Source organism: Mus pahari, chromosome 14 (genome assembly GCF_900095145.1).
Source record: "Mus pahari chromosome 14, PAHARI_EIJ_v1.1, whole genome shotgun sequence".
Taxonomy (NCBI): Eukaryota; Metazoa; Chordata; class Mammalia; order Rodentia; family Muridae; genus Mus; species Mus pahari.
In genome coordinates this window covers 75,824,869-75,845,337 of record NC_034603.1, presented here as the reverse complement: position 1 = coordinate 75,845,337, position 20,469 = coordinate 75,824,869, and the positions used below count along the sequence as shown (strand labels likewise).

The following is a 20,469-nucleotide window of genomic DNA, read 5'->3' as shown; positions in this document are numbered from 1 at the left end:
CCATATATAGTTCATGACATTAGCAGGTATAGTTTCAACTAACTTTTAATTTCATGAAGGTATTTAGATTACTTTCTACAATAAAAATGAAACAGGAAAGAAAAATGGTCAAAGCTATGGAGAACAAGACTACAGAATGGTAGTGGTCAGCAACATTACAATAGTTTTAGATCTAAAACCAGTGAGTGAGCTCTCCAGGGACATTCAAAGTGAAATACTGACTGTGGTCTCTGATGGTGAATCTTCATTATTAATATCCTGCAGCAGAGAAGCACCTAGAAGGCTGGTGAAGAGTACTTTTGGGGGCTGGAGAGATGGCTCAGAGGTTAAGAGCACTGCCACTGACTGCTCTTCCAAAGGTCCTGAGTTCAAATCCCAGCAACCACAACTGACACTGACTGCTCTTCCAAAGGTCCTGAGTTCAAATCCCAGCAACCACATGGTGGTTCACAACCATCCATAATAAGATCTGACGCCCTCTTCTGGGGTGTCTGAAGATAGCTACAGTGTACTTACACATATCTCAAAAAAAAAAAAAAAAGAAGAGAACTTGTGGGCATGTCTGTAAGGGCATCTCCAGAGGACCAACAGAATAGGGAAGAGAAATTCTGAATGTGAGCAACAGCATCCCATGGGCTGTGGGCTCTGCTTCCTCTTCTGCTATCCAGTGACTGGCTCTGCTCTTCCACACTCTCCCTGACATGATGGAATAAACCTTCAGAGCCAGGAATCAAAGAGTCTTTCCTTTCTTGGGTTGTTCTGTCAGATATTTGTCACAGAGACTAGAAAAGTAACTGATATGTGATCACAAATATGTGAACCTTTCAATATCAATAGCTTTGAAATATCAAGCTAAAATTGAAAGCAAACACTAAGTTGGGCCATTTCAATTGCTTAAAGACAAGATAAGCACCATCTTCTCACACACTTCCCAGACCTTCAAGTCTCTGGCATATCACAATCAAGTCACAGAAGCTCCCCACTAACATCTTAACCAATGTAACATCATCATTAACAGGAATACATCTACATCGTTACAGAATTCTGGGATGGAATTCTGTGAGAGAATCAAAAGACCTGAGATGTGGGAACTACGACACAGGAGGAGCAGATCTGAATGAGATGGGAGACACGCACACTCAGTAAGAACTCACCGCTGGAAAGGAAATGAGACCAGCCATGGCAGGCAGGATCTCCAAACAGGACGAGACCAAAATCCAGGAGAACCTCCCATGCCCCCACGCTCAGTGAAATCAGGTAAAGAGTTCCTCCTCTCGGACAGGCCTGCTATTAGCAATCTGTCTTTCTGATTATCACTTATACATTTTAAATTCACTGACTTATGCTATACTTTTAGATACTCAAATATGAACTTACATACACATACTTCTGGCTTCTCTGGCATCTTCTACTATCCATTTAACTGCACATAAGAAACAGCCATTATTAAATGAAATGAAGAAAGAATAACTACATGAGGATATAAGACAAAAACACAAGATTATTTTTACCTTTGTGCATATTTATTTTAAAAAAGCTTGCAAGAAATCAAGGCAAGTTTTTACATCATAGGCTGCAACATGAAATCATACTTAGGCAAACAAAACAGCACAATTCTTAGATCAAAAGCAGCTCACAGCCACTCCTCAGAATAGTTTCCATTTGGAAAAGAGCCAGCTTCTGCTATTTATTCTCAAGTTCCGACTTCATGATAACTTCCTCAGTTATTTTCCATCTTGATCATTGCTTGCTGCTCTACTATGTGCTATACTGTTAAGACCATCAGCCAATTGTTCAAAATGGGGACAGTGACTACATAGGGTATGGGAGGAATGAATCTACCAGGAAATTTTACTTAAAGGTCTAAAAGAGTTCATTTTAACTGCAGATAAAATGTGTTATTTTGGTATGATTCTTTCAAGCCCTTGATGAGTGTCAGCGTTGTCATGAATCAAGATGACAATTTAATGTTTAATGAGTACAACTGCTTGCCTTTTGATCCCCTTCATGGCATCTGGTTCAGAGCTGATGTGAGCAAATAAGCAACGAGTCCTTGTGTGGATCCAAACATTACTTCTTGTGATGTCACAGTACATAAATTATCCTCAGATGTTCGTTTAGCAAGTTAACCAATGCAGTTTTACTAATAAGCAAAGCAGGAGGAAGAGCTGGGCTGCAGCCTCACAGGGAGAATGTGATAGGAAGCACATTTGATAGGAGGGATCCTTTGGGGGCATTTCTGTAAACGACTCTGGTTTGGAGGTTCAGGAACGAAACCAAATTATCTAGGGACACAAAACTCACGGAAGCCCCTCTCCTGAATCCCTTGGATCAAGTGCTATGCTGACTTCCCTCCAGGTGAATCCTGTCTGCTCTGTATAGCAACTGCCAAGGTTCCTAAATAATCTACCAAATGATTTTATAGTCTTCTGGGAATGTATTTTCTTACAGTGCCTGACATACAGTAAGAACTGAGTTTTTACTGAGTAAATTGGTATGTCCCCACTAAAACTTACACAGCAAAAACCAAACACAGTTCATTAAACCCATGTAACAAGCTTCAATGCCAGGCCCTTCACATGACAGGTCAGGAGAGAAAACCCTTCTAAGCAATGCTTAGATACTAATCCATTTGTGAACATGATAACTAAAACACTCTAGTGCCCAACAAAATCTGCAAAGGGATTTCTAAAGGTCCAAAGGCCTAAATCTCATTTTGTAAAATGTGTTTCCACTTAAGAGGAAGAGGGCATCTGAAACCACTAAGTTCTATTTTCTCTCATTCCTATCACTTAAGAACAGCTGAACTGCTTTTTCTTCTTAAAAAAAACAAAAAACAAAAACAAAACAAAAAAAAACAAAACAAAAAACAGTAGAGTAAGTCTGAAAACAGATCCAGAATGGAAAAGCAGTGTGAAGCAATACCCTACATGGCTATTCTGAACACATCACTCATAGTGTGGTCAACTTGGCTCTCAATGAGCTATGAGCAACCTGTGTGTTTTAATTTTGCTTTTAACTTTATCTTTATGGTATCTGTATAGATGTTTTTCCTGCTGGTGTGTCAGTATTCAAAGTCCAGAGTCCAGAGGGGGCGTGGGATCTTCCAGCTCTGAAGTTATACAAAATCGTTAGCTACCAAGTGGGTGCTGAGACTAGAACCCAGGTCCTTGAGAAAAGAAGCTAATACTCTTAACCACTGAACCACCTCTCCAGCCCCAAGTAAGAGCAATTTTTTAAACATTAAATATTTTGTGACTGCTTTTTTTTTTTTTACTCACTTCAAAGCTTCCTCAAATTTATGGATCTTCCTCTGAGCATCTTCCTTCTCTTTATCAAGTTCACTCTGTAGATCATGAACCTACATGAGAGAATTCATGAAATTGACTGGAAGATAAGGATACTAAAAAATACCAAAAACAAACAAACAAAAAAACCCCCAAAAAACAACAATCTCAAATCTGTTGTGATATGAATTCAGAAATACTTACAAATTTCATAATAGAAACTTACTTATCCATAGTATAATTTCAATATTCTACTCCCAATATTAATTTTCAGTTCAACACTAGTAATTAGATTGTCTTAAAAAACACTTGGTATACATCAACTTCACAAAGCATCAATCACTTTGACAAAGGAAAGACATTTCACATGCTTGAGAAGACTAGGATAAATACTGTGTGTGCATTGACCAGATATAGAGCGGCTGTTATAAAATCTTCCTTCACTAAGCATGATTTGTGCATCCATTGACCAAGTTTGGCGCATACTTCTTCATCCCAGTTGCCTCCTTCCTGCATGTAGCAACCCTTGAGTGGGTGGATGACAATATCAACCACAAAGGTGAAGAAAATGTTTTTCACATATTCAGATCTGCAGTACGGATACTCATGTGCACATGATGGCGATCGTAAAATATGGAAAAGAAAGTTTGAACAGCTGGACAGAAAGGGAAAAGCGAATGTCTTATATTTGTAGCCACACTGCTAGTAAGGCTGCAGAGCCTCCCTGAGGGTTAAGAAAGCACTCCACTTGGTATATGAAAAACCACTTAGACCTGCTGGCCACCACCATAGGACCGAATATGAATCTGCTGGACAGTGAGGCAAGAAAGAATGACAAGAAGTGCACATCACACATGTACACATATGCACACTCTAAAACCATGTCACACACTGCATCAGAACTAGGCAAAAGTAGATTTTTAAAATCAGTTTGGTTGGACCTATTTAATTCAAATCCCACATATTTTTGGCCTTTCTTTTTTATAATTATTTTGAATTTTTCCCTTTGTATAAAGCAAATAAATTAGTAAAATCAACAATATTCTTTTAAACTATACTGAGGCTAGAGAGGCAAGTTTTCATGATAATATCAAAAAGCCTTTCCAGTTTCTCAGATGGCAAACCACTAAATCAAGACAGAAGTGAGAGGCAGAGAAGACAACGCATGCTGAGGCAGTGACTGGCCAGGAGAATTGGCAGACACAAGCCCCAATTCTTGGCACTGTAATGATCAACTTAAAATATGTCATAAATACTATTTTCTTATGACGAGAAGGATTATCTCATCTTGAAATTTTTTACCAATAAATTTATTTTACTCTACGTAGGAAAAGCAGTCTTTTCATAATTTACCAGGCTCAGACTTCAATTCCTATCTTACTTATAGATCCTTGATATGTATTACTCTGTTTGGCACAGTGTGAGATTCTTGAATTGGAATAGAAACAAACTTTACTCATTAAGTATTTGGAAGCAGAAAGCAACTCTAGCTAGAAAGACAGGATAAGTTTCAATGGTCAGCTCCCTACTTCTCAAATTATTTAGCATGTGTGTCTCAGGCCTCACTACAAATGGGATCAACGAGAGCCATACTAAGATTTCTGGTAAAGTGAATTACTTCAGGCAAAGTTCTTGTGAATACTAAAACATAAAAAAATTCTCAATGTTAAACATTACAGCTACAGAGTCAGATAGAACACTGTACATATCTCTCGATTACATAAGGTCATTAGGACTAACAGCCATGATGTGCACAGTACACAAGGCTGTCTGCCCTTGCAGAAAGCAGCCCTAAGATGCCAAGCATTCTGAGTTCTTGTAAGTGCTCTGTATTGCTCACTACCCAATCTTAACTTGTTTCAAGATTCAATTCTACTATTCTACTACTTAGTGAATTTAAGTAGTTAATGATGGTTAGTGAGTGGCACTTTAATTTCTAAGACTATCTGCTCCATTTCTGAAGGGAGAGGGAACTCTCAGGGTGGGGAAGGAGGACTCACATCTAGTCAAGAAGGCATGCACTGATGGTTTCTCACTTATGCTACTAAGTGCCCAGCATATACAGCAGTCACTAAGGGATGTTCTGGGTTTGTTTCCTCTTGACAGAATAATTTAGTATTGCATGCTTGAGATTATTGCATCCTTTTAAATTATGGCTTTGTTTTGATCTATATTTCATATATTTATCAGTAATATATAATTAAATACCATGCAAGTAATCAATGCATACTGATTTTGATGGGAGACTACAATTTACTATTTGTGTTTTAATATTATATAAATCATTTTTACACAAAAGAGAAATAAAAAACAACAAAAAGATGATGCTACTGCCTAAGAACTACTTGTATTTGTTTCTATTTTTTCTTTTTCCTTTCTTTTTTTTTTTTTTACAGAGACTTGCTATGTTGCTCAAAGATAATGTGGAGAAGAATTAATGTGATTTACTTCTAGTCTTTTTTCAATATATAGTTAATATTAAACTATAGTATTGAAGGTGGCTAAAGCACCTAATTTACTCTTAAACACGAGAATTTACTATTAAGTAGTTGATTTCAGTAGGTATAAGTACACTGACAGAACAAATGCTGAACATGGTTTATATTCCCTTCCATCCTCCACATTTGGGGAATAAAAAATGAGAAAAAGACCATGGATCATAGCATAGCAAAAAAACCAAAGAGCTGGGGCTGCCCCCCAAACGAGCAGGCTAGACAACACTGCCTCTCAACTCCTCTAATCTCCACAGCCTACTGTTAATACTATGGCTGACCTCATTGTATGACTTTCCAAAACTTATTTTTCTCTTTTAACTTTGGGAATATTATCGTTTTTTAAAGAAAATTATGTCAGTAGAAATTAAAAATACAATTTAATATATTACATATAAAACCGATGTGAACATGTTTAAATTATTTCAATTATATAAAGTACAATGAATACTAAGCATGGAAAAACTGTACTTGAGTGCTTCAGAACTTTCATTACATTGTTCACAGTTAGGACAGTGATTTTAGAAGTAGTCAAGTCTAGCACGGTTTAACCTGTGCGTGTGAGCATCTGCCTCATGCTCTTCGTTGGGTAAACAACACCCCCATTCCTCACTCCCAGGGCCTGTTTGGAAACAAGCACTAGGTTATTTGTAGGAGGCAGGTGTTTCCTTACTAGTAAAACCATTTACTCCAGCAGTTTCCTGGGCTAGCAGATTACAACACTTCATCAAACAATGACGGTTAGCTTTATGGCCTATTATTTGTTTGATGTTCAAAGATCTGAAGAGCAGGCAACAGCCACCAGAGATCAATAAAGACCATGAGATAATATGTGTGTGCTTAAATTAGGGCCAACATCTGATGCTGTTTCTTCCACCTCAAAGACTAGTGGGATGGTATGCTCCCATCCTGCTGCATCGCACTGGCATGAGGAAATAATGTCATTCAGATGGCATTTCCTCCTCTGAACAGATATTCAGAAGCACATTTTATATGGAAAGTCACTGAATGTGCACACCTGTAACTCTCAAAACAAAAGCCTACCCACCCCATTTAGCTATCCGGTTACCCAGTTCAGGCCTATGTGAGATTTATGTTAGCCCTTTGAGCCGTCAGAAGGATATTCCCTCAGGGGGGTAGAAGACATCAAATCTTCAAGGCTTGAGATCACAGCAGGTTTAATAAAGAAAGAAAGAAGAACAGATGTCAATTTTAAAGGGGAGATTATGGAATTAATTGTGAAACAAAAAGTGACACACTGAGGAACCTTTTCTTTTAACATAAACAATCTCAGTAACATATGCAAGATGAGCAAATACATAGTTTTCTTCTATAGACTGTTTTAAACAAGTCATGTTTACACTGAAAACAGCAAAGTGTATTCTGGTTATTTATTTAAAAATCAGGCCAATTGACAGCTCATGGAAGATGAATAACTGCTGTTGCAATGCCTAATAAAGAGGTTTTAGATCTCCTTTCAGAGGTGGACTACAACAGGAATGGCCAGCAGGTTACTGATAAAAATGAAATTTTAACAGGCACGTAGGCATTGCCTTTCTAAAAAGAATGCATTGACCCCCACTTGAACTCACAAGGTAACTGAAGGCAAGATGAAAGCCTGGCCTCCCTATCTCCATTTTTGCATCTGTCTCCTTTACTTCAGGGGTCACTCATTTACTTCTGCAGTAGTCATGGTTCACCACTCAAGGAAAATCTACCTAGGCGCCAGTGCTCCCTAATTTACCTCCCTCCCTTTCAAGCTAAAAAGAAGAACTGAGGGATCTTACTGTCCACTTTTCACTGTCCTTGCTTTAGACCCCTCGAAAGAGCTAAATAGTCTCCAGTCACTGATCTGAACCTTGGACTCCTAGGAGAGTAGAGCCTAGCAGTACCAAGCACTTTCAAAGAGGGAAGCTATCCACTCTAGTGGGGAGTTATGGTTTCTAGTGAAACCATAACCTGGGGCTGAGCAGGCAATTCCAGGAATCAGCTTGTCCCCTCCACAATCAAAACTGCTTAGATTGCCATGCAGAACTGGAACTGAGATACTGATCAAGCAGACCACAGCTTGACCCAAACTGTTTGATCTATGCAGGGCACGTGCCCTCCACCCTAATCCTTTCTACATTTAAACATAAAGCTCACATCCATTCCCAGAAGATAGGACTTCTCGTCACTGAGCCACATTTTCTGCTCCATAGATCGAATCTCCTTTCTCTGCTTTTTACTACTCCTTGGCTCTGTAGTGTGTTGGGAGGTGGCAATGCCTATCTTCCAAGGCTGCTGAAAAGTGGGCTTCTGCCCTAAGCTCCAGTTACAAAGCAAATTCTCACGTTTCCTTCCTTTTGTCTATTCAACAGGGAGAAAGGCTGACAGCAGAACCTTAAATTATTTGGTGGCTAAAATACAGTAAAGAATTCAGTAAAAGCAAAGGCTATCTGGGTCTGTCTCTCCACTGAACAGGTCTCAGTGTGCCTTGCTCCTAGACAACCGCCCATCCTGTTCCTCAGGCAAGCACATGAGAGAACTGGCACTCACCACAGCAGCAGAATAAGAGACCAGAAAGAGGTCTATGATGGAAGAGGAGCCAGAGGGCTACCCAGGGAACAAGGATGAATAGTAAACCCCAGCTAACCCAGTGCCTTACACAATGGAGAGGGCTTCTAGTAATCAAATCAGTCTCTCTCTCTCTCTCTCTCTCTCTCTCTCTCTCTCTCTCTCTCACACACACACACACACACACACACACACAAGCAAAATATTTAGGGAACTGCATTTCTCAGCAATAGAGACCAAAAAGCTTCACTTAATAGACATTTCATATTCCTGTTTAGATACTATTTTGTAGATATAAACATGTTACAATGAACTAAACATGTTACAATGAATTATAATAAAACTGCAGGAGTAAGAAAATAATTACAAGCTAGGCAGTAGTGGAGCACGCCTTTAATCCCAGCACTTGGGAGGCAGAGGCAGGCAGATTTCTGAGTTTTAGTCCAGCCTGGTCTACAGAGTGAGTTCCAGGACAGCCAGGGCTACACAGAGAAACCCTGTCTCAAAAAATTGCAGAAAAAAAATAATTACAATTATAAAAAGCACACAAACAGATACATCAGAAGAAATCCCTTTCTTGTAATTCACAACACACTCTTTATCCTATACATCTTTTGGAGGGCAGAGACTAACAGCTCCCACCCAGCCTTACCCTATCACCTAACATGATGCCCTGTCCCAGTAGACTCAGTTAAAGAATATCAATTAAGCAACTAGAGGGACAAAAATGATGGCTTACAATGTGAATTGAGAATGCTACACTACACACCAGGGTTAGCTTTAAGTTACATATATTTTTATGGAAGGGTAAATCTCATTTTCTATTATATAAGTGGATTCATTTGGCAAGTATTAAAAATAAATAGTAAAACCTTTGTTATTTCAACTACTTTTACCTTCTCTGTCTTACAGCAAACAATTTCAGAACTGAGATATCAGTCACAAATCTATCAATTGTTGTCTAAAGTATTAAAAGCTTTAGTTACTACTAATAATAGGAATATTAAAATACATTTAAGGTTGTGCATGGTTCTGAATGCTAAGAAGCTGCTAAGCTGTAAGCAGTCAATGCTCAGACTGTTTTAGGGTTTGGATTACAGGTTTGAAGATTTTTTTTGTTTTTTTTTTTGTTTTGTTTTGTTTTGTTTTTGTTTTTCAAGACAGGGTTTCTCTGTATAGCCCTGGCTGTCCTGGAACTCACTTTGTAGACCAGGCTGGCCTCGAACTCAGAAATCCACCTGCCTGAAGTTCTTATAGCATGGATAATACACAGGAATGCACTGTAAGTCCCAACTTACAAACTTTTCAAACTTGTAGAAAAAAAAAAATCAAGTTGTTTGTGAGAGAGACTCAGTCAATGAGAATCTTCACTCCCCCAACAGAGGACAAAACTAGAGCTTTAATGTTGGTGTGATTAACAACTGAACTTGAAGCTGTTTAGAAACATGAAAACTTTGACTATATTGGTTAACTGAGATTGAATTAGTAAGGAAAAAATCCTTTAAAGGATGAGATAAATCAATTACTTTACTAAATCAGCCCCCTTTACCTACTTAAGTTGTTATTTTAAATGTTTATATTTTCCAACCATATTACCTTTTTCTCATAGGTGTGTTTTAAATGGTTTTTCTCCATGTGAAACTTATTTTCTTGATCCTGTAAATGACAAATATTTATTCTTAGTATGTTTTATATTACCTTTAGAGTAAATAAAATTAGTGACCTGATAAAAGCAATGAATTGCTGTATATCAAACTTAAGAGTTATACAGTCATTTGCTTATCACTAAGACAACCCTAAGCACCTAACTGTCAAAGTCATGAGCAGCTTTATATAACAAGATATAAGACCTCAGCTGTGTGGAGTGTCCTGTCCTCAAGTACAAGGACCCCTGTGATGTTCAAGACTGTGAGACCAAGAATAAGCAACTAAGTCAAAATGGTAATGCCAACTTGAACCATGAAACTACTTCATATCTTCCTCCTCGGTGGTCTGTGTCTGAGAGAAAATGAAGTGCTGAGGAGAGGGAAAGGGAGAAAGACAGTGGGGTTTCAGAATTTCAGTGGGAGGACCTTCTAAAATAATACACTTTCCTAAGAGAGTTTTTTCACATCAAGCAAAAATTTGATGGCATGCTACACTAATAAGATTTGTAGAAAGAATAGCAAATAATATATTCATACGTATATACTTTAATATAACTCCTAGTCACACCAGTGCCCTGAAGCAGATGATGGAGAGTATACCAAATTATAAATATTAGGCCTTACTTTTAAAAATATTTGACATATTAAAATATTTAATTTATATATTTAATATATTTGAGTAATTTCACTTCAAATTAGCATACAACACATTAGATATCATTATGGCATTTTTAACAGTGTATTTGTAGAATTCCTTCCCTCTGCACTTCCCCTCTGCCCACAGTCCCCCTTGTTCTCATCTCCCAAATTATTTCTTCTTTCATGCTCCATATGTCCTGTTGCCCCACCCCCACCCCTCCCACCACCCATCTTCACCATGTCTTGGTCTCTGTTCTTGGTTTTTAGCTTTGCCCACACTCCCGAACACACACAGATGTGCATGCACATTATGGGTTCTCACCTACATACCCATGCGAGAACGCACTCAGGGTTTATCTTAATGCATCTGGGTTGCCCTGCTTTATATTACAAGGGCTAGACTCGTCTATTTTCCTGGAAATTTCAAGAACATTCTACACTTTGCCCAGTTGTAAGTCTCTGTATTAACCACTGCATGCAGCTAAAAGATGCTTCTCTGATGAGGCAGTGAGCTACGCCAGTCTGTGAACACCAAGATGGATATGTACAGTGAGTAGGGTTAGGCAGGGCCACTGAAGAATTTCTGGGGTAGCTGAAAAATTCTATTTCTGGACTTGGGCAATGCTTACAAGAATGTTCACTTTATATAAAATCATTTGTTCCATTGTCTTTTCTGTATTCTAGTTTTTGTAATCTCAACAAAATAAGTAGAAAGATTTTAATTCTAAACTAATCTGAAAAAAAGATCTTTCAAATCAATTGTCTTTTATTCTCTACATGTAAGTAGCTTCACTTGTTAGGTAAATGCCAGCAATACATTCAGAAATGGCTATGTCCAGAGGGACTTTTTCTAAGTTATTTTTTTAACAGGCTCTCATTTATAAACATAGATGACGACAGGAAAGGAACCGGGTCCAGAGACCTCAGTAAAAGCACAGGACTCACTTTTACTTGCTGTTTCCTCTGAAGTTCCGATTCCTGGACCTGCTGTTTTAATTGGCAGATGTTCTGTTCTAACTCTTCAATCACACCAGATGTCTAGGAGGATTGCAAGAACAGAAGGCAGAACATTGACTTTTTGTGCCATTGCACAGTTCTGGTGGACACAAAGCCCATTTACACCAGAAAGCTTAGTCACAATTTAAGTTACCTATAAATCTGAGTGAAAAATATTTTTAGTGACAATATAAAATTTGAATCTATTTGAAGTATATTGTAAGAGGGATAGCAAGCCGAGCAGTAACTAGAGTAACATTTAAAGCCAAAATTAGCATTTTGAAATAAAAATGTAAACTAAAATCTGCATGGTATTTAATGCCATGAAAATGTAAAAATTAGTCTAATTTTTATGGACATTTTTAAAATTTAAAAAATAAGAATAAAATAAACAAACATTCCAAAGTAACTACTACATGTATGCAAAAACACTTCAGAAGGCAATTCTGAGAACCCCATCGTTAACCCTTTAGTACTTTAGGAGAGCGCCAAGCAGGACTTGCTGCTGAGTGCAGTGTGGGCCAGGAAATAGTGTTTTCAGAACCCTAAACAGCATCTCATGTTTTTTTAAGTCTGGTGGTTTCAAGAAGAGGATGAAGGGGCTAATCTCATATGGAAACAACTGGCTGATGCATTGCTGCCATGCTGAACACTTTTTCAAATGTGGCTGCCTCCTTGCACCTTACCTTAGAAGCTGAAAGTGCATGCTCTTGTCTCAGGAGATTTAGGTCAGAATCATATTTGGTTTTTAATAATTTCACATTTTGTTCATAGTCATTTACAAGATGTTCTTTCTCTTTATGTAGTATGTTGCGCCTGAAACAGTAAGATTAAAAATATTATATTTTTTGGAACCAATCTCTAAAATGAATATCAACTAAACTAATAATCAACTAAATTTAAATATATTCTCTTTTTATATATGAAGTAAGTATTCATATTTTCATCAACTGGTTTCAAACACTATGTTTTTAAGTATTTTAAAAAATATGTAAAGAATCCCACTTAGGTAGGAACGTCTTAAGATTTACTGCACAAAGTCTAACCCACTCGCAGGTTACCTACAGTCAGGTGCGAGCTCTGTGCCCCACAGACAGCTGTCAGCACTACCTTGTTTTTATCTCCTGTAATTCATTACATGTTATCTGGTAGCATCTTTCCAGCTCCAATTTTTCTTGGGTCAATTTCTGCCTCTGTAGATTGCTGTTCTCTGCTTCTCCCATCAGTTGCTGGACACGGCCCTCCAGTTCTTTGATCATGTGGTTCTAAAAGAACAAGTCATTGTTAAGAAAACCTCTAACTAGCTTTTCAGCCATGGTACCAATGAGCACTATAAAGAAAAATATTACAGTAATAAGACCAAATAAGCCATAATCAATATTAGTAAAAAATAAATCTCTAAAGTAACTTCTTCTTGTTGTTGTTGTTCTTCTTCTTCTTGGTTTGTTTGAGACAGGGTTTCTCTGTGTAGCCTTGGCTGTCCTGGAACTCTCTTTATAAATCAGGCTGGCCTTGAACTCAGATCTGTCTGTCTCTACCTCCTAAGTGCTGGGATTAAAGGCATGTACCACCACCACCTAGTCTAATGAAATAACACCTTTTTTACCACAAAATTAATAGCATGTTTACATCTATCCAACAATTAACTCATTTGTGGAATGTTTGCTGTGTCTGAAATGTTCCCATGAGAGTAAAGAAGGCCCACGCTCCCCTCAGGTCGATGGCAATCCCTTTGTGCCTCCCCATTGTAGTTCAGCTTTGTCCCTTTCACTTAAGGTTCTAATCAGGATACTTTAAAATGAAATCCATAACTCCACATTTTAATGCCAGGAGTACCAAGTAACATATTCGTCATTAGAAAGTATATAGGAATATTTTATCAAATAAATTCTTATTTAGTTCATCTGTTAGATTTTTCTATTTCATTTAAAGGGGTTTTCTATTTTTCTAAAGTATGCAAAAGCATCATTCAAATAAATTGCCTCTTTTTTATTTGGCATTTAAGTTATTCTGAATTCTTCACTTTGGCAGGGCTGCATTTAAAACCCGAATAAAGGTGTTTATGAGCTTCTAAATGCTTTATTCAAAACTACACTAAGGCAGCATTAGCTGAGAAACAACTGGCTTTCATTTTAACAACTCCTCTTCTAATAAATGCAAGTAGGAAAAGGTTAGTGTGGCCCTTCTTTCCTACTGTTTTTCTACAACAAAGAGTTAAGATAAGATTTAAACATCACTGTTAATATAAACTCCAACACTCTCTCTTCATTTCACCTTTTCTTCACTATAAAACTGAATAGATTGGTGAGTTAAATTTTGGTGCAACAACTTCCAAATATGTGAAATTAAAAACAGTACACTGGTGAATGTTTTAACATGACAGAGCATCTGTGCAGCTGCAGTCTAACCCACTGCATCCCCTCTGCCTCTGATGAGCCAAGAAGCTGCTTGAGGAAGTGAGTTCCCCTCTGAGGGAACTGAGCTACCTTCTTGCATAGTGACACAAGTGTGACACAAAAAAGGAAGGAACCTTTGCTCTCCAATTTGAAGTGATGGGGTCCAGGGGATCCTTCTATGGAACTGGTACAAAGGAGCTGATGTCTAGGAAAAGCAGACTGCCACTCTGCCTTAGGAGCGTAGGAGAGGGAATTCTGCTTATGGGGGTGGCATACAGAACATAACTCTCCTGTTTAGAACACTTGTAAAAGACACAGAAATCAGTCGGAAACACATCAAGAAGGTTTTGCCGATGCCCAGACAGACTAGACTGAGGAGGAGGAGGAGGAGCCACAGGCTGGGATAACCCTCTAAGGTGTACTCCCCACCCTTCTTTTGCTTTTTCTTTCCTTTTTACTCCTACAGGTATCTTCTAAGCTTGTATGAGGACTGGACAAGAAACTCAAAGCAGGAGTGGCTGAGGCCACTGAGCCTTGAAGTAGCAAAAGCTCTCAGAAGAACACTGCACAAAGTGAGGTTTGTCACTGTACAGAGAAAGGAGACAAGAATTCCAAAGTCAAGACAAAGATTGCCCATATTCAAAGAAAGAAATGAGCAGCTATTATAAACTGTTTGAAAATAACATGGTTGACAACGAAATAAATCAAGATCTAGGGGCTGAATTGATGCAGATAAACCTACAGACTTTGCTTAAGGAAAATGTCTCCATCAGCCAGAAACCAATCTTTTTCTACAATATTAATAATTGAATATAGTGAAAAGAAGAGGAAATGCTCACATGAAATTACAAACTACTTTTTTATAAGAGAAGAAGAAGAAATGAGAGGGACAGATATGCACTGTTTAAATGAAGAAAGTGATGGACATTCAAACAAGACTGTGATCTCAAATGTCAGGATATCGGTGATGATGTGAACATGAATTTTACTTTGGGTGTTAATCAACTGTTAAAACGTTATGGGACCTAAATAAGATACTTGTGAGTAAGCTGTAGCCATTGGCTATACCTGCTAAATAAAGCTGTCTATGCTCTAATAAGAAAATAGCAAATTTTTTGAGGACACAGAGAAATTGAAAATCTTGTATAGTACTGGCAAGAATAACAATGGAAATAACCTAAGCCCCAAACAAAAACTCGGTATATCCCCTCAAATGCAGTCTTAGACTGGAATTTTTAGACAACTGGATTTCAGTTGGAGTATCAGTAGGAGCCAGCTAGCAACAAAGGAGTCCTGAGGTTGGGAGGTCAGTGAGATGAGGGTGGAGACAGGAAAAGCAGAAGAGGAAGGCCTGGAGAAGGAAGCACTGAGACAGAGAAGGCAGAGGGAGGGAATCAGCCCAAACTAAGGAAATATGACAAATATAAAAGCATGTTACTCTATATGCTAAATAAAAGGACAACTTTAAAAAGAACATGAATGAAGTACATGGATTTCAAACCAAAATCCCAGCACCAAGTGCAGACTATTGCCCTCTGAGTTGTTGGCTAGACAATCTTTAGAGGTTCCAACACCAATCAAGACTATTGGCACTGCTCACAACAACTAAAACACTATTGCTGAAGACACTGCACTCAGGATACAGAACACGGAAAAACCAAGCTGGTACTCAGTTGGAAGCTTCTCCCTGCTGACATTTATAGACTCATGGTGCTAGAAGGTTCTTTGCAGGCTATAGGGGAGAAAAGTGATCATATAAACCAAGAGTGATACAGTCCTGAACTGCATAGCAAACTATGCTGACAGGTACAATAACAGTGTGAGTGTTCTGAGGATAACTTGCATTGTACTCGAGGTTCCTCATTTATAATGGTATAGAACTATTCAAAAGCTTTTGGTGATGGAGACCAAGGATACTGGGAGGAATGCATTGCTGCTATTTTGCCAAATGGGCATGTAGTTAAATTGTCTTCTAATTCATAGTTATTCTATTTGGTTAGAGAATCTTCTTTGAGCCAGTGACTGGATCCATAACTGGTTGAAGACCTGAGAATGACTACTGAATGCTTGGCCCCCAACAGGTCAAACATATCACCCCCTCTAAAGCCAAGGAACACTAGAAGATGTACAAAGACTGTGAGAACCACACAACTGGACACCATCTTCTGGATAGAAGAAGGCCAAATGCAGTTGTGAATACAGCAGCTGTGATTGCACAGGCCTGAGACTGACAGAGGTAGAGATCAGTGGAGGGAAAGAAGGAGGGATAAAGAGAGAGAGAAGGTAAAGAAGAAGGTAGACAGTTGGAGGGAGAAATGAGGAATGGAAAGAGGGAGGAAGGAAGGAAGGAATGGTGGTTGAGGGAGGGAAGAGTAGGAAGGCAGGAGAGTAGCTGGAACAGGAGTTGGTGGGAATATGAGGGGCATGCTACAGGGTAGTTTGAGAACTACTGTAATCACAGAAATTGCATACAACTATGATATTGTCAAGAATTTTTAAAGCAATTAAATAAAAAACAGTATTTTAAAAAGATTTAAGAAGCTATAAACAATGAAAAATCATGTAAAGTTTGCTTTAAAGTTCAGAAAATACAACTACCAAATGATTTAGCAATCTTATTCCCAGAGGTACTCACTCGCATCACCCCAAATAAAAATCTCAAGATCTGTTGGAGATCCCATGTTCATCCTCGAACTATTTCCAGTCCTAGAAATCTGTTGTATAATATATGTATATTGTTAATGGTATTGCTAGGATGGTAGATTTTATGCTATTTATTTTTAACAAAAATAAAAAGATAAGGAAAAAATTAAAAAAAACAATAGGCATACCACACCACACTAAATGTATATTTAAGCATATACAAATATCTCCCCAAACTGAATTGCCAAGACTTCATGGCCCATCAGCTTACTGTGATGAGGAAGATAATGACAATAACTGCCAGTGAGTTCTCATTGTAGGTCAGGAACCATGTAAAGAGTCAGCAAGTGGTAGGCTGCTCAAGATTCCCCCATATGATGAGAATAATTTTTTTTCTTTTTTTTTTAAATTTTTTTATTATTTTCTTTATTTACATTTCAAATGCTATCCCAAAAGTTTCCTATACCCCGCCCCCCACCTCTGCTCCCCTACCCACCCACTCCCACTACTTGGCCCAGGCCTTGCCTTGTGCTGGGTCATATAAAGTTNGCAAGACCAAGGGGCCTCTCTTCCCAATGATGGCTAATTAGGCCATCTTCTGCTACATATGCAGCCAGAGACACAATCTCAGGGGGTACTGGTTAGTTCATATTGTTGTTCCACCTACAGGGTTGCAGCCCCCTTCAGGTCCTTGGGTGCTTTCTCTAGCTCCTCCATTGGGGGCCCTGTGTTCCATCCAATAGCTGGCTGTGAGCATCCACTTCGGTGTTTGCCAGGCACTGGCATAGCCTCNCAAGAGTCCGCAATATCAGGGTCCCTTCAGCAGAATCTTGCTGGCATGAGCATTACTATCTAGGTTTGGTGCCTGATGATGGGATGGACTCCCGAATGGGGTAGTCTCTGGATAGTCATGATGAGAATAATTACTAACAGAATTTTAACTATGAGAAACTGCAAGCAAGCAAACTTGTTTGCCCATACTACACTTCTTGCAAAATGGAAAGCAGCAGAATGGGACTTGGTGTAAGAGCTAACCCAAAACCACTGCATGTCCATCGAGTCAGCACCAAAGCAAACGCACTCTGCTCTCACATGAGAAAGTAAACATGCAGAAATGCTTTGGGGGTAGAGGTTATTTTATAACACAAGGTGCCCAAAGAAAAGTGAAATGGCATGCTGAAACGATCTAAGGTCTTTTTCTTAGCCTTATAAATTATTTTTGCTGTTAAAATTTGTTGTTGATTAGTTGGTTGGTTGTTTTATCTGAGCTTTTGCCTTTATATACATATGTTTACCACATGCATGCTTGGTATCCATGGAGGTAAGAAGAGGGCATTAGATCCCCTGGACCTATACTTACAAGCATTTGTGAACTGCTATGTGGGTGGTAGGAACCAAACCCAGGTTTTCTACAAGAGCAGCAAATACTCTTCTCCATTGAGCCATGTCTTCAGTCCCCTTAGTGTTGCTCCTGTTAACCACTGCTAAGATAAGATTCGTGCTACAATTTGATAGTCATAGCATGGTCTTCCATGACTAATGTATAATAATAGGGTGAGATAGGTAATTCTGATCATTTCTAAACTCCTTTGAGAGTATTTCATTGCAAGTGAAATAAGATTCAAAAACATATTAGATAATCTTCAGAGTTGTAAAAATAATAACCCATTACGACCAAATTTCTCTCAGCTCATTACACAGTCAGGTCTTGAATAGATGCCTTAGTAGGTTTAGATTAATGTCAAAAGACATTAGTTTTAAAATACAACAAAAAATAATCTTCAAAATATAAGGTTTTTAATTATTTATTTTAGGGGTTTGTATGTCCCCATGTCCATACACATAAATATGTAGGGATGCCATAAGAAGACAAAAGAACATGTAGGACCCACTGGAGCTAAAATTACAGGCAGTTGTGAGCCAACCAATGTGGGTGCTGGGAACCAAATGTGAGTCCTCAGGAAAAACAACAAATACTCTCAATGACTGGACCAATCCGTCTATCCTCAAGAAATCCATTTTAAGATATACAGGGGATGAGGCAATGCCTTAGCAGTTAAGAACACTAACTGATCTTGCACAGAATCCAGGTTCAGTTCCCAGCCCCCACAGGATGGTATATAATTCCAGTTCCAAGTGATCCAATACATTTTTCTGGTATCCATGTGTTCCAGGAATTCACACAATGCATATACACAAATGTGAGCAAAATATTCAAATACATTTTTAAAAAAATTTTAACGTGTAAAATATACATCTAGAATACTCTAGAAATAAAAATTCCCCAATCATTCTGTCTTAGTCAGGGTTTCTATTACTGCACAAACATCATGACCAAGAAGCAAGTTGGGGAGGAAAGGGTTTATTTGGCTTACACTTCCATACTGCTGTTCATCACCAAGGAAGTCAGGACTGGAACTCAAGCAGGTCAAGAAGCAGGAGCTGATGCAGACGCCATGGAGGGATGGTCTTTATTGGCTTGCTTCCTCTTGCTTGCTCAGCATGCTCTCTTATAGAACCAAGACTACCAGCCCAGAGATGGCACCATGCACAAGGGGACCTCCCTCCTTGATCATTATGTGAGAAAATACCTTACAGCTGGATCTCGTGGAGGCATTTCCCCAACTGAAGCTCCTTTCTCTGTGATAACTCCAGCCTGTGCCAAGTTGACACAAAACTAGCCAGTACACATTCCCTGCCAAACTTTCTAAGTAGCAATGTTAGTACATTTGTAAGTGGGTTAGCATGTGATTACCTTCATATGCCTTCATCTTAAACTTCATTGAGTAAGTCAACTATATATAGTATAACAACTAAAAGTTCAATACTCATGAAGAATCTCTTTCTATCCTGGATTTATTATGATTTCTGTAGGCTGATTTTTTTTTAATTCTGCCAAATTATGTTTATCTTTGTATAACAATCCCTACTCTGGAATCATAAAATTGTAAAAAAATAAAATAAAAAAGTACATTCCAAGTTATTTCTTAAATAATGGAGATAAAGAGGAATAAGACCCCTACCAGTCCCTACAGCATGGAAGTCAGCATATGCCCTCAGGTTCATGCCACTTCTCAAAGTACAGTTCATATCTGATGTCCACACTAGCCATAACACATGTAAGACCATATTTTACTGGATTATCAAAGATTATATCTTGAGGGAAACCCTTAGAAAATAATTCAAAGAATATGTGAGTAAAATTCAAATACAGATATGTAGATAGATGTTATAGATGGAAGATAAATAATTGATGGGAAGATTGATAGATAGGGAGGCAGATGTCAGATAGATCCAAGAACATTTTTTAAAATGAGCAAAACTGTCTACTTGGTAATGACTGTGAGGATTGACAGAGATAATGTGGTCCTGAGTCTCAGACAAACGGAACAATCAGCAGTAAGGAGACAAAGAATGGAAGGATTTAGAAATAGAAAAGGAAAAACAGCAGCCAACCAAATTAGGAGAAAGGGAAAGAAAGGTGAGCCAACACAACTAAAAAGGATAGAGATAACTGATGCAATAATTCTTGAGAGTGAGATCTAGCTACTGGCGAAAGCTGGCATGATTTATGAGATGTAGACAGGTATTGATATTAAGTCAAAGTTTCTTCTGTGTTAAGATCTATATTCATTGAATATGTTTATATAAAAAATGACATTAACTTTTTAAATTAAGAAGCAGAATGTGTGGTATCAGCTACTTTTTTAAATTTTTACTTTATTAGATATTTTCTTTATTTACATTTCAAATGCTATCCCAAAAGTTCCCTATACCCTCCCCCGCCCCTGCTCCCCTACCCACCCACTCCCAC

General features: G+C 38.3%; 1 protein-coding gene across 1 annotated transcript in view; it reads right to left on the bottom strand.

Moving 5' to 3' along the window:
* Window positions 1-20,469, bottom strand: part of Cep112 (centrosomal protein 112) — a 412,705-nt gene that overhangs the window by 299,395 nt on the left and 92,841 nt on the right. The window contains exons 13-17 of the mRNA XM_029545985.1: window positions 12,727-12,881; window positions 12,303-12,432; window positions 11,566-11,658; window positions 9,932-9,991; window positions 3,282-3,361 (exon numbers count right to left, since the gene is read on the bottom strand). Coding sequence (XP_029401845.1) covers window positions 3,282-3,361; window positions 9,932-9,991; window positions 11,566-11,658; window positions 12,303-12,432; window positions 12,727-12,881 — 518 coding nt within the window. The remainder of the gene's footprint in view (window positions 1-3,281; window positions 3,362-9,931; window positions 9,992-11,565; window positions 11,659-12,302; window positions 12,433-12,726; window positions 12,882-20,469) is intronic.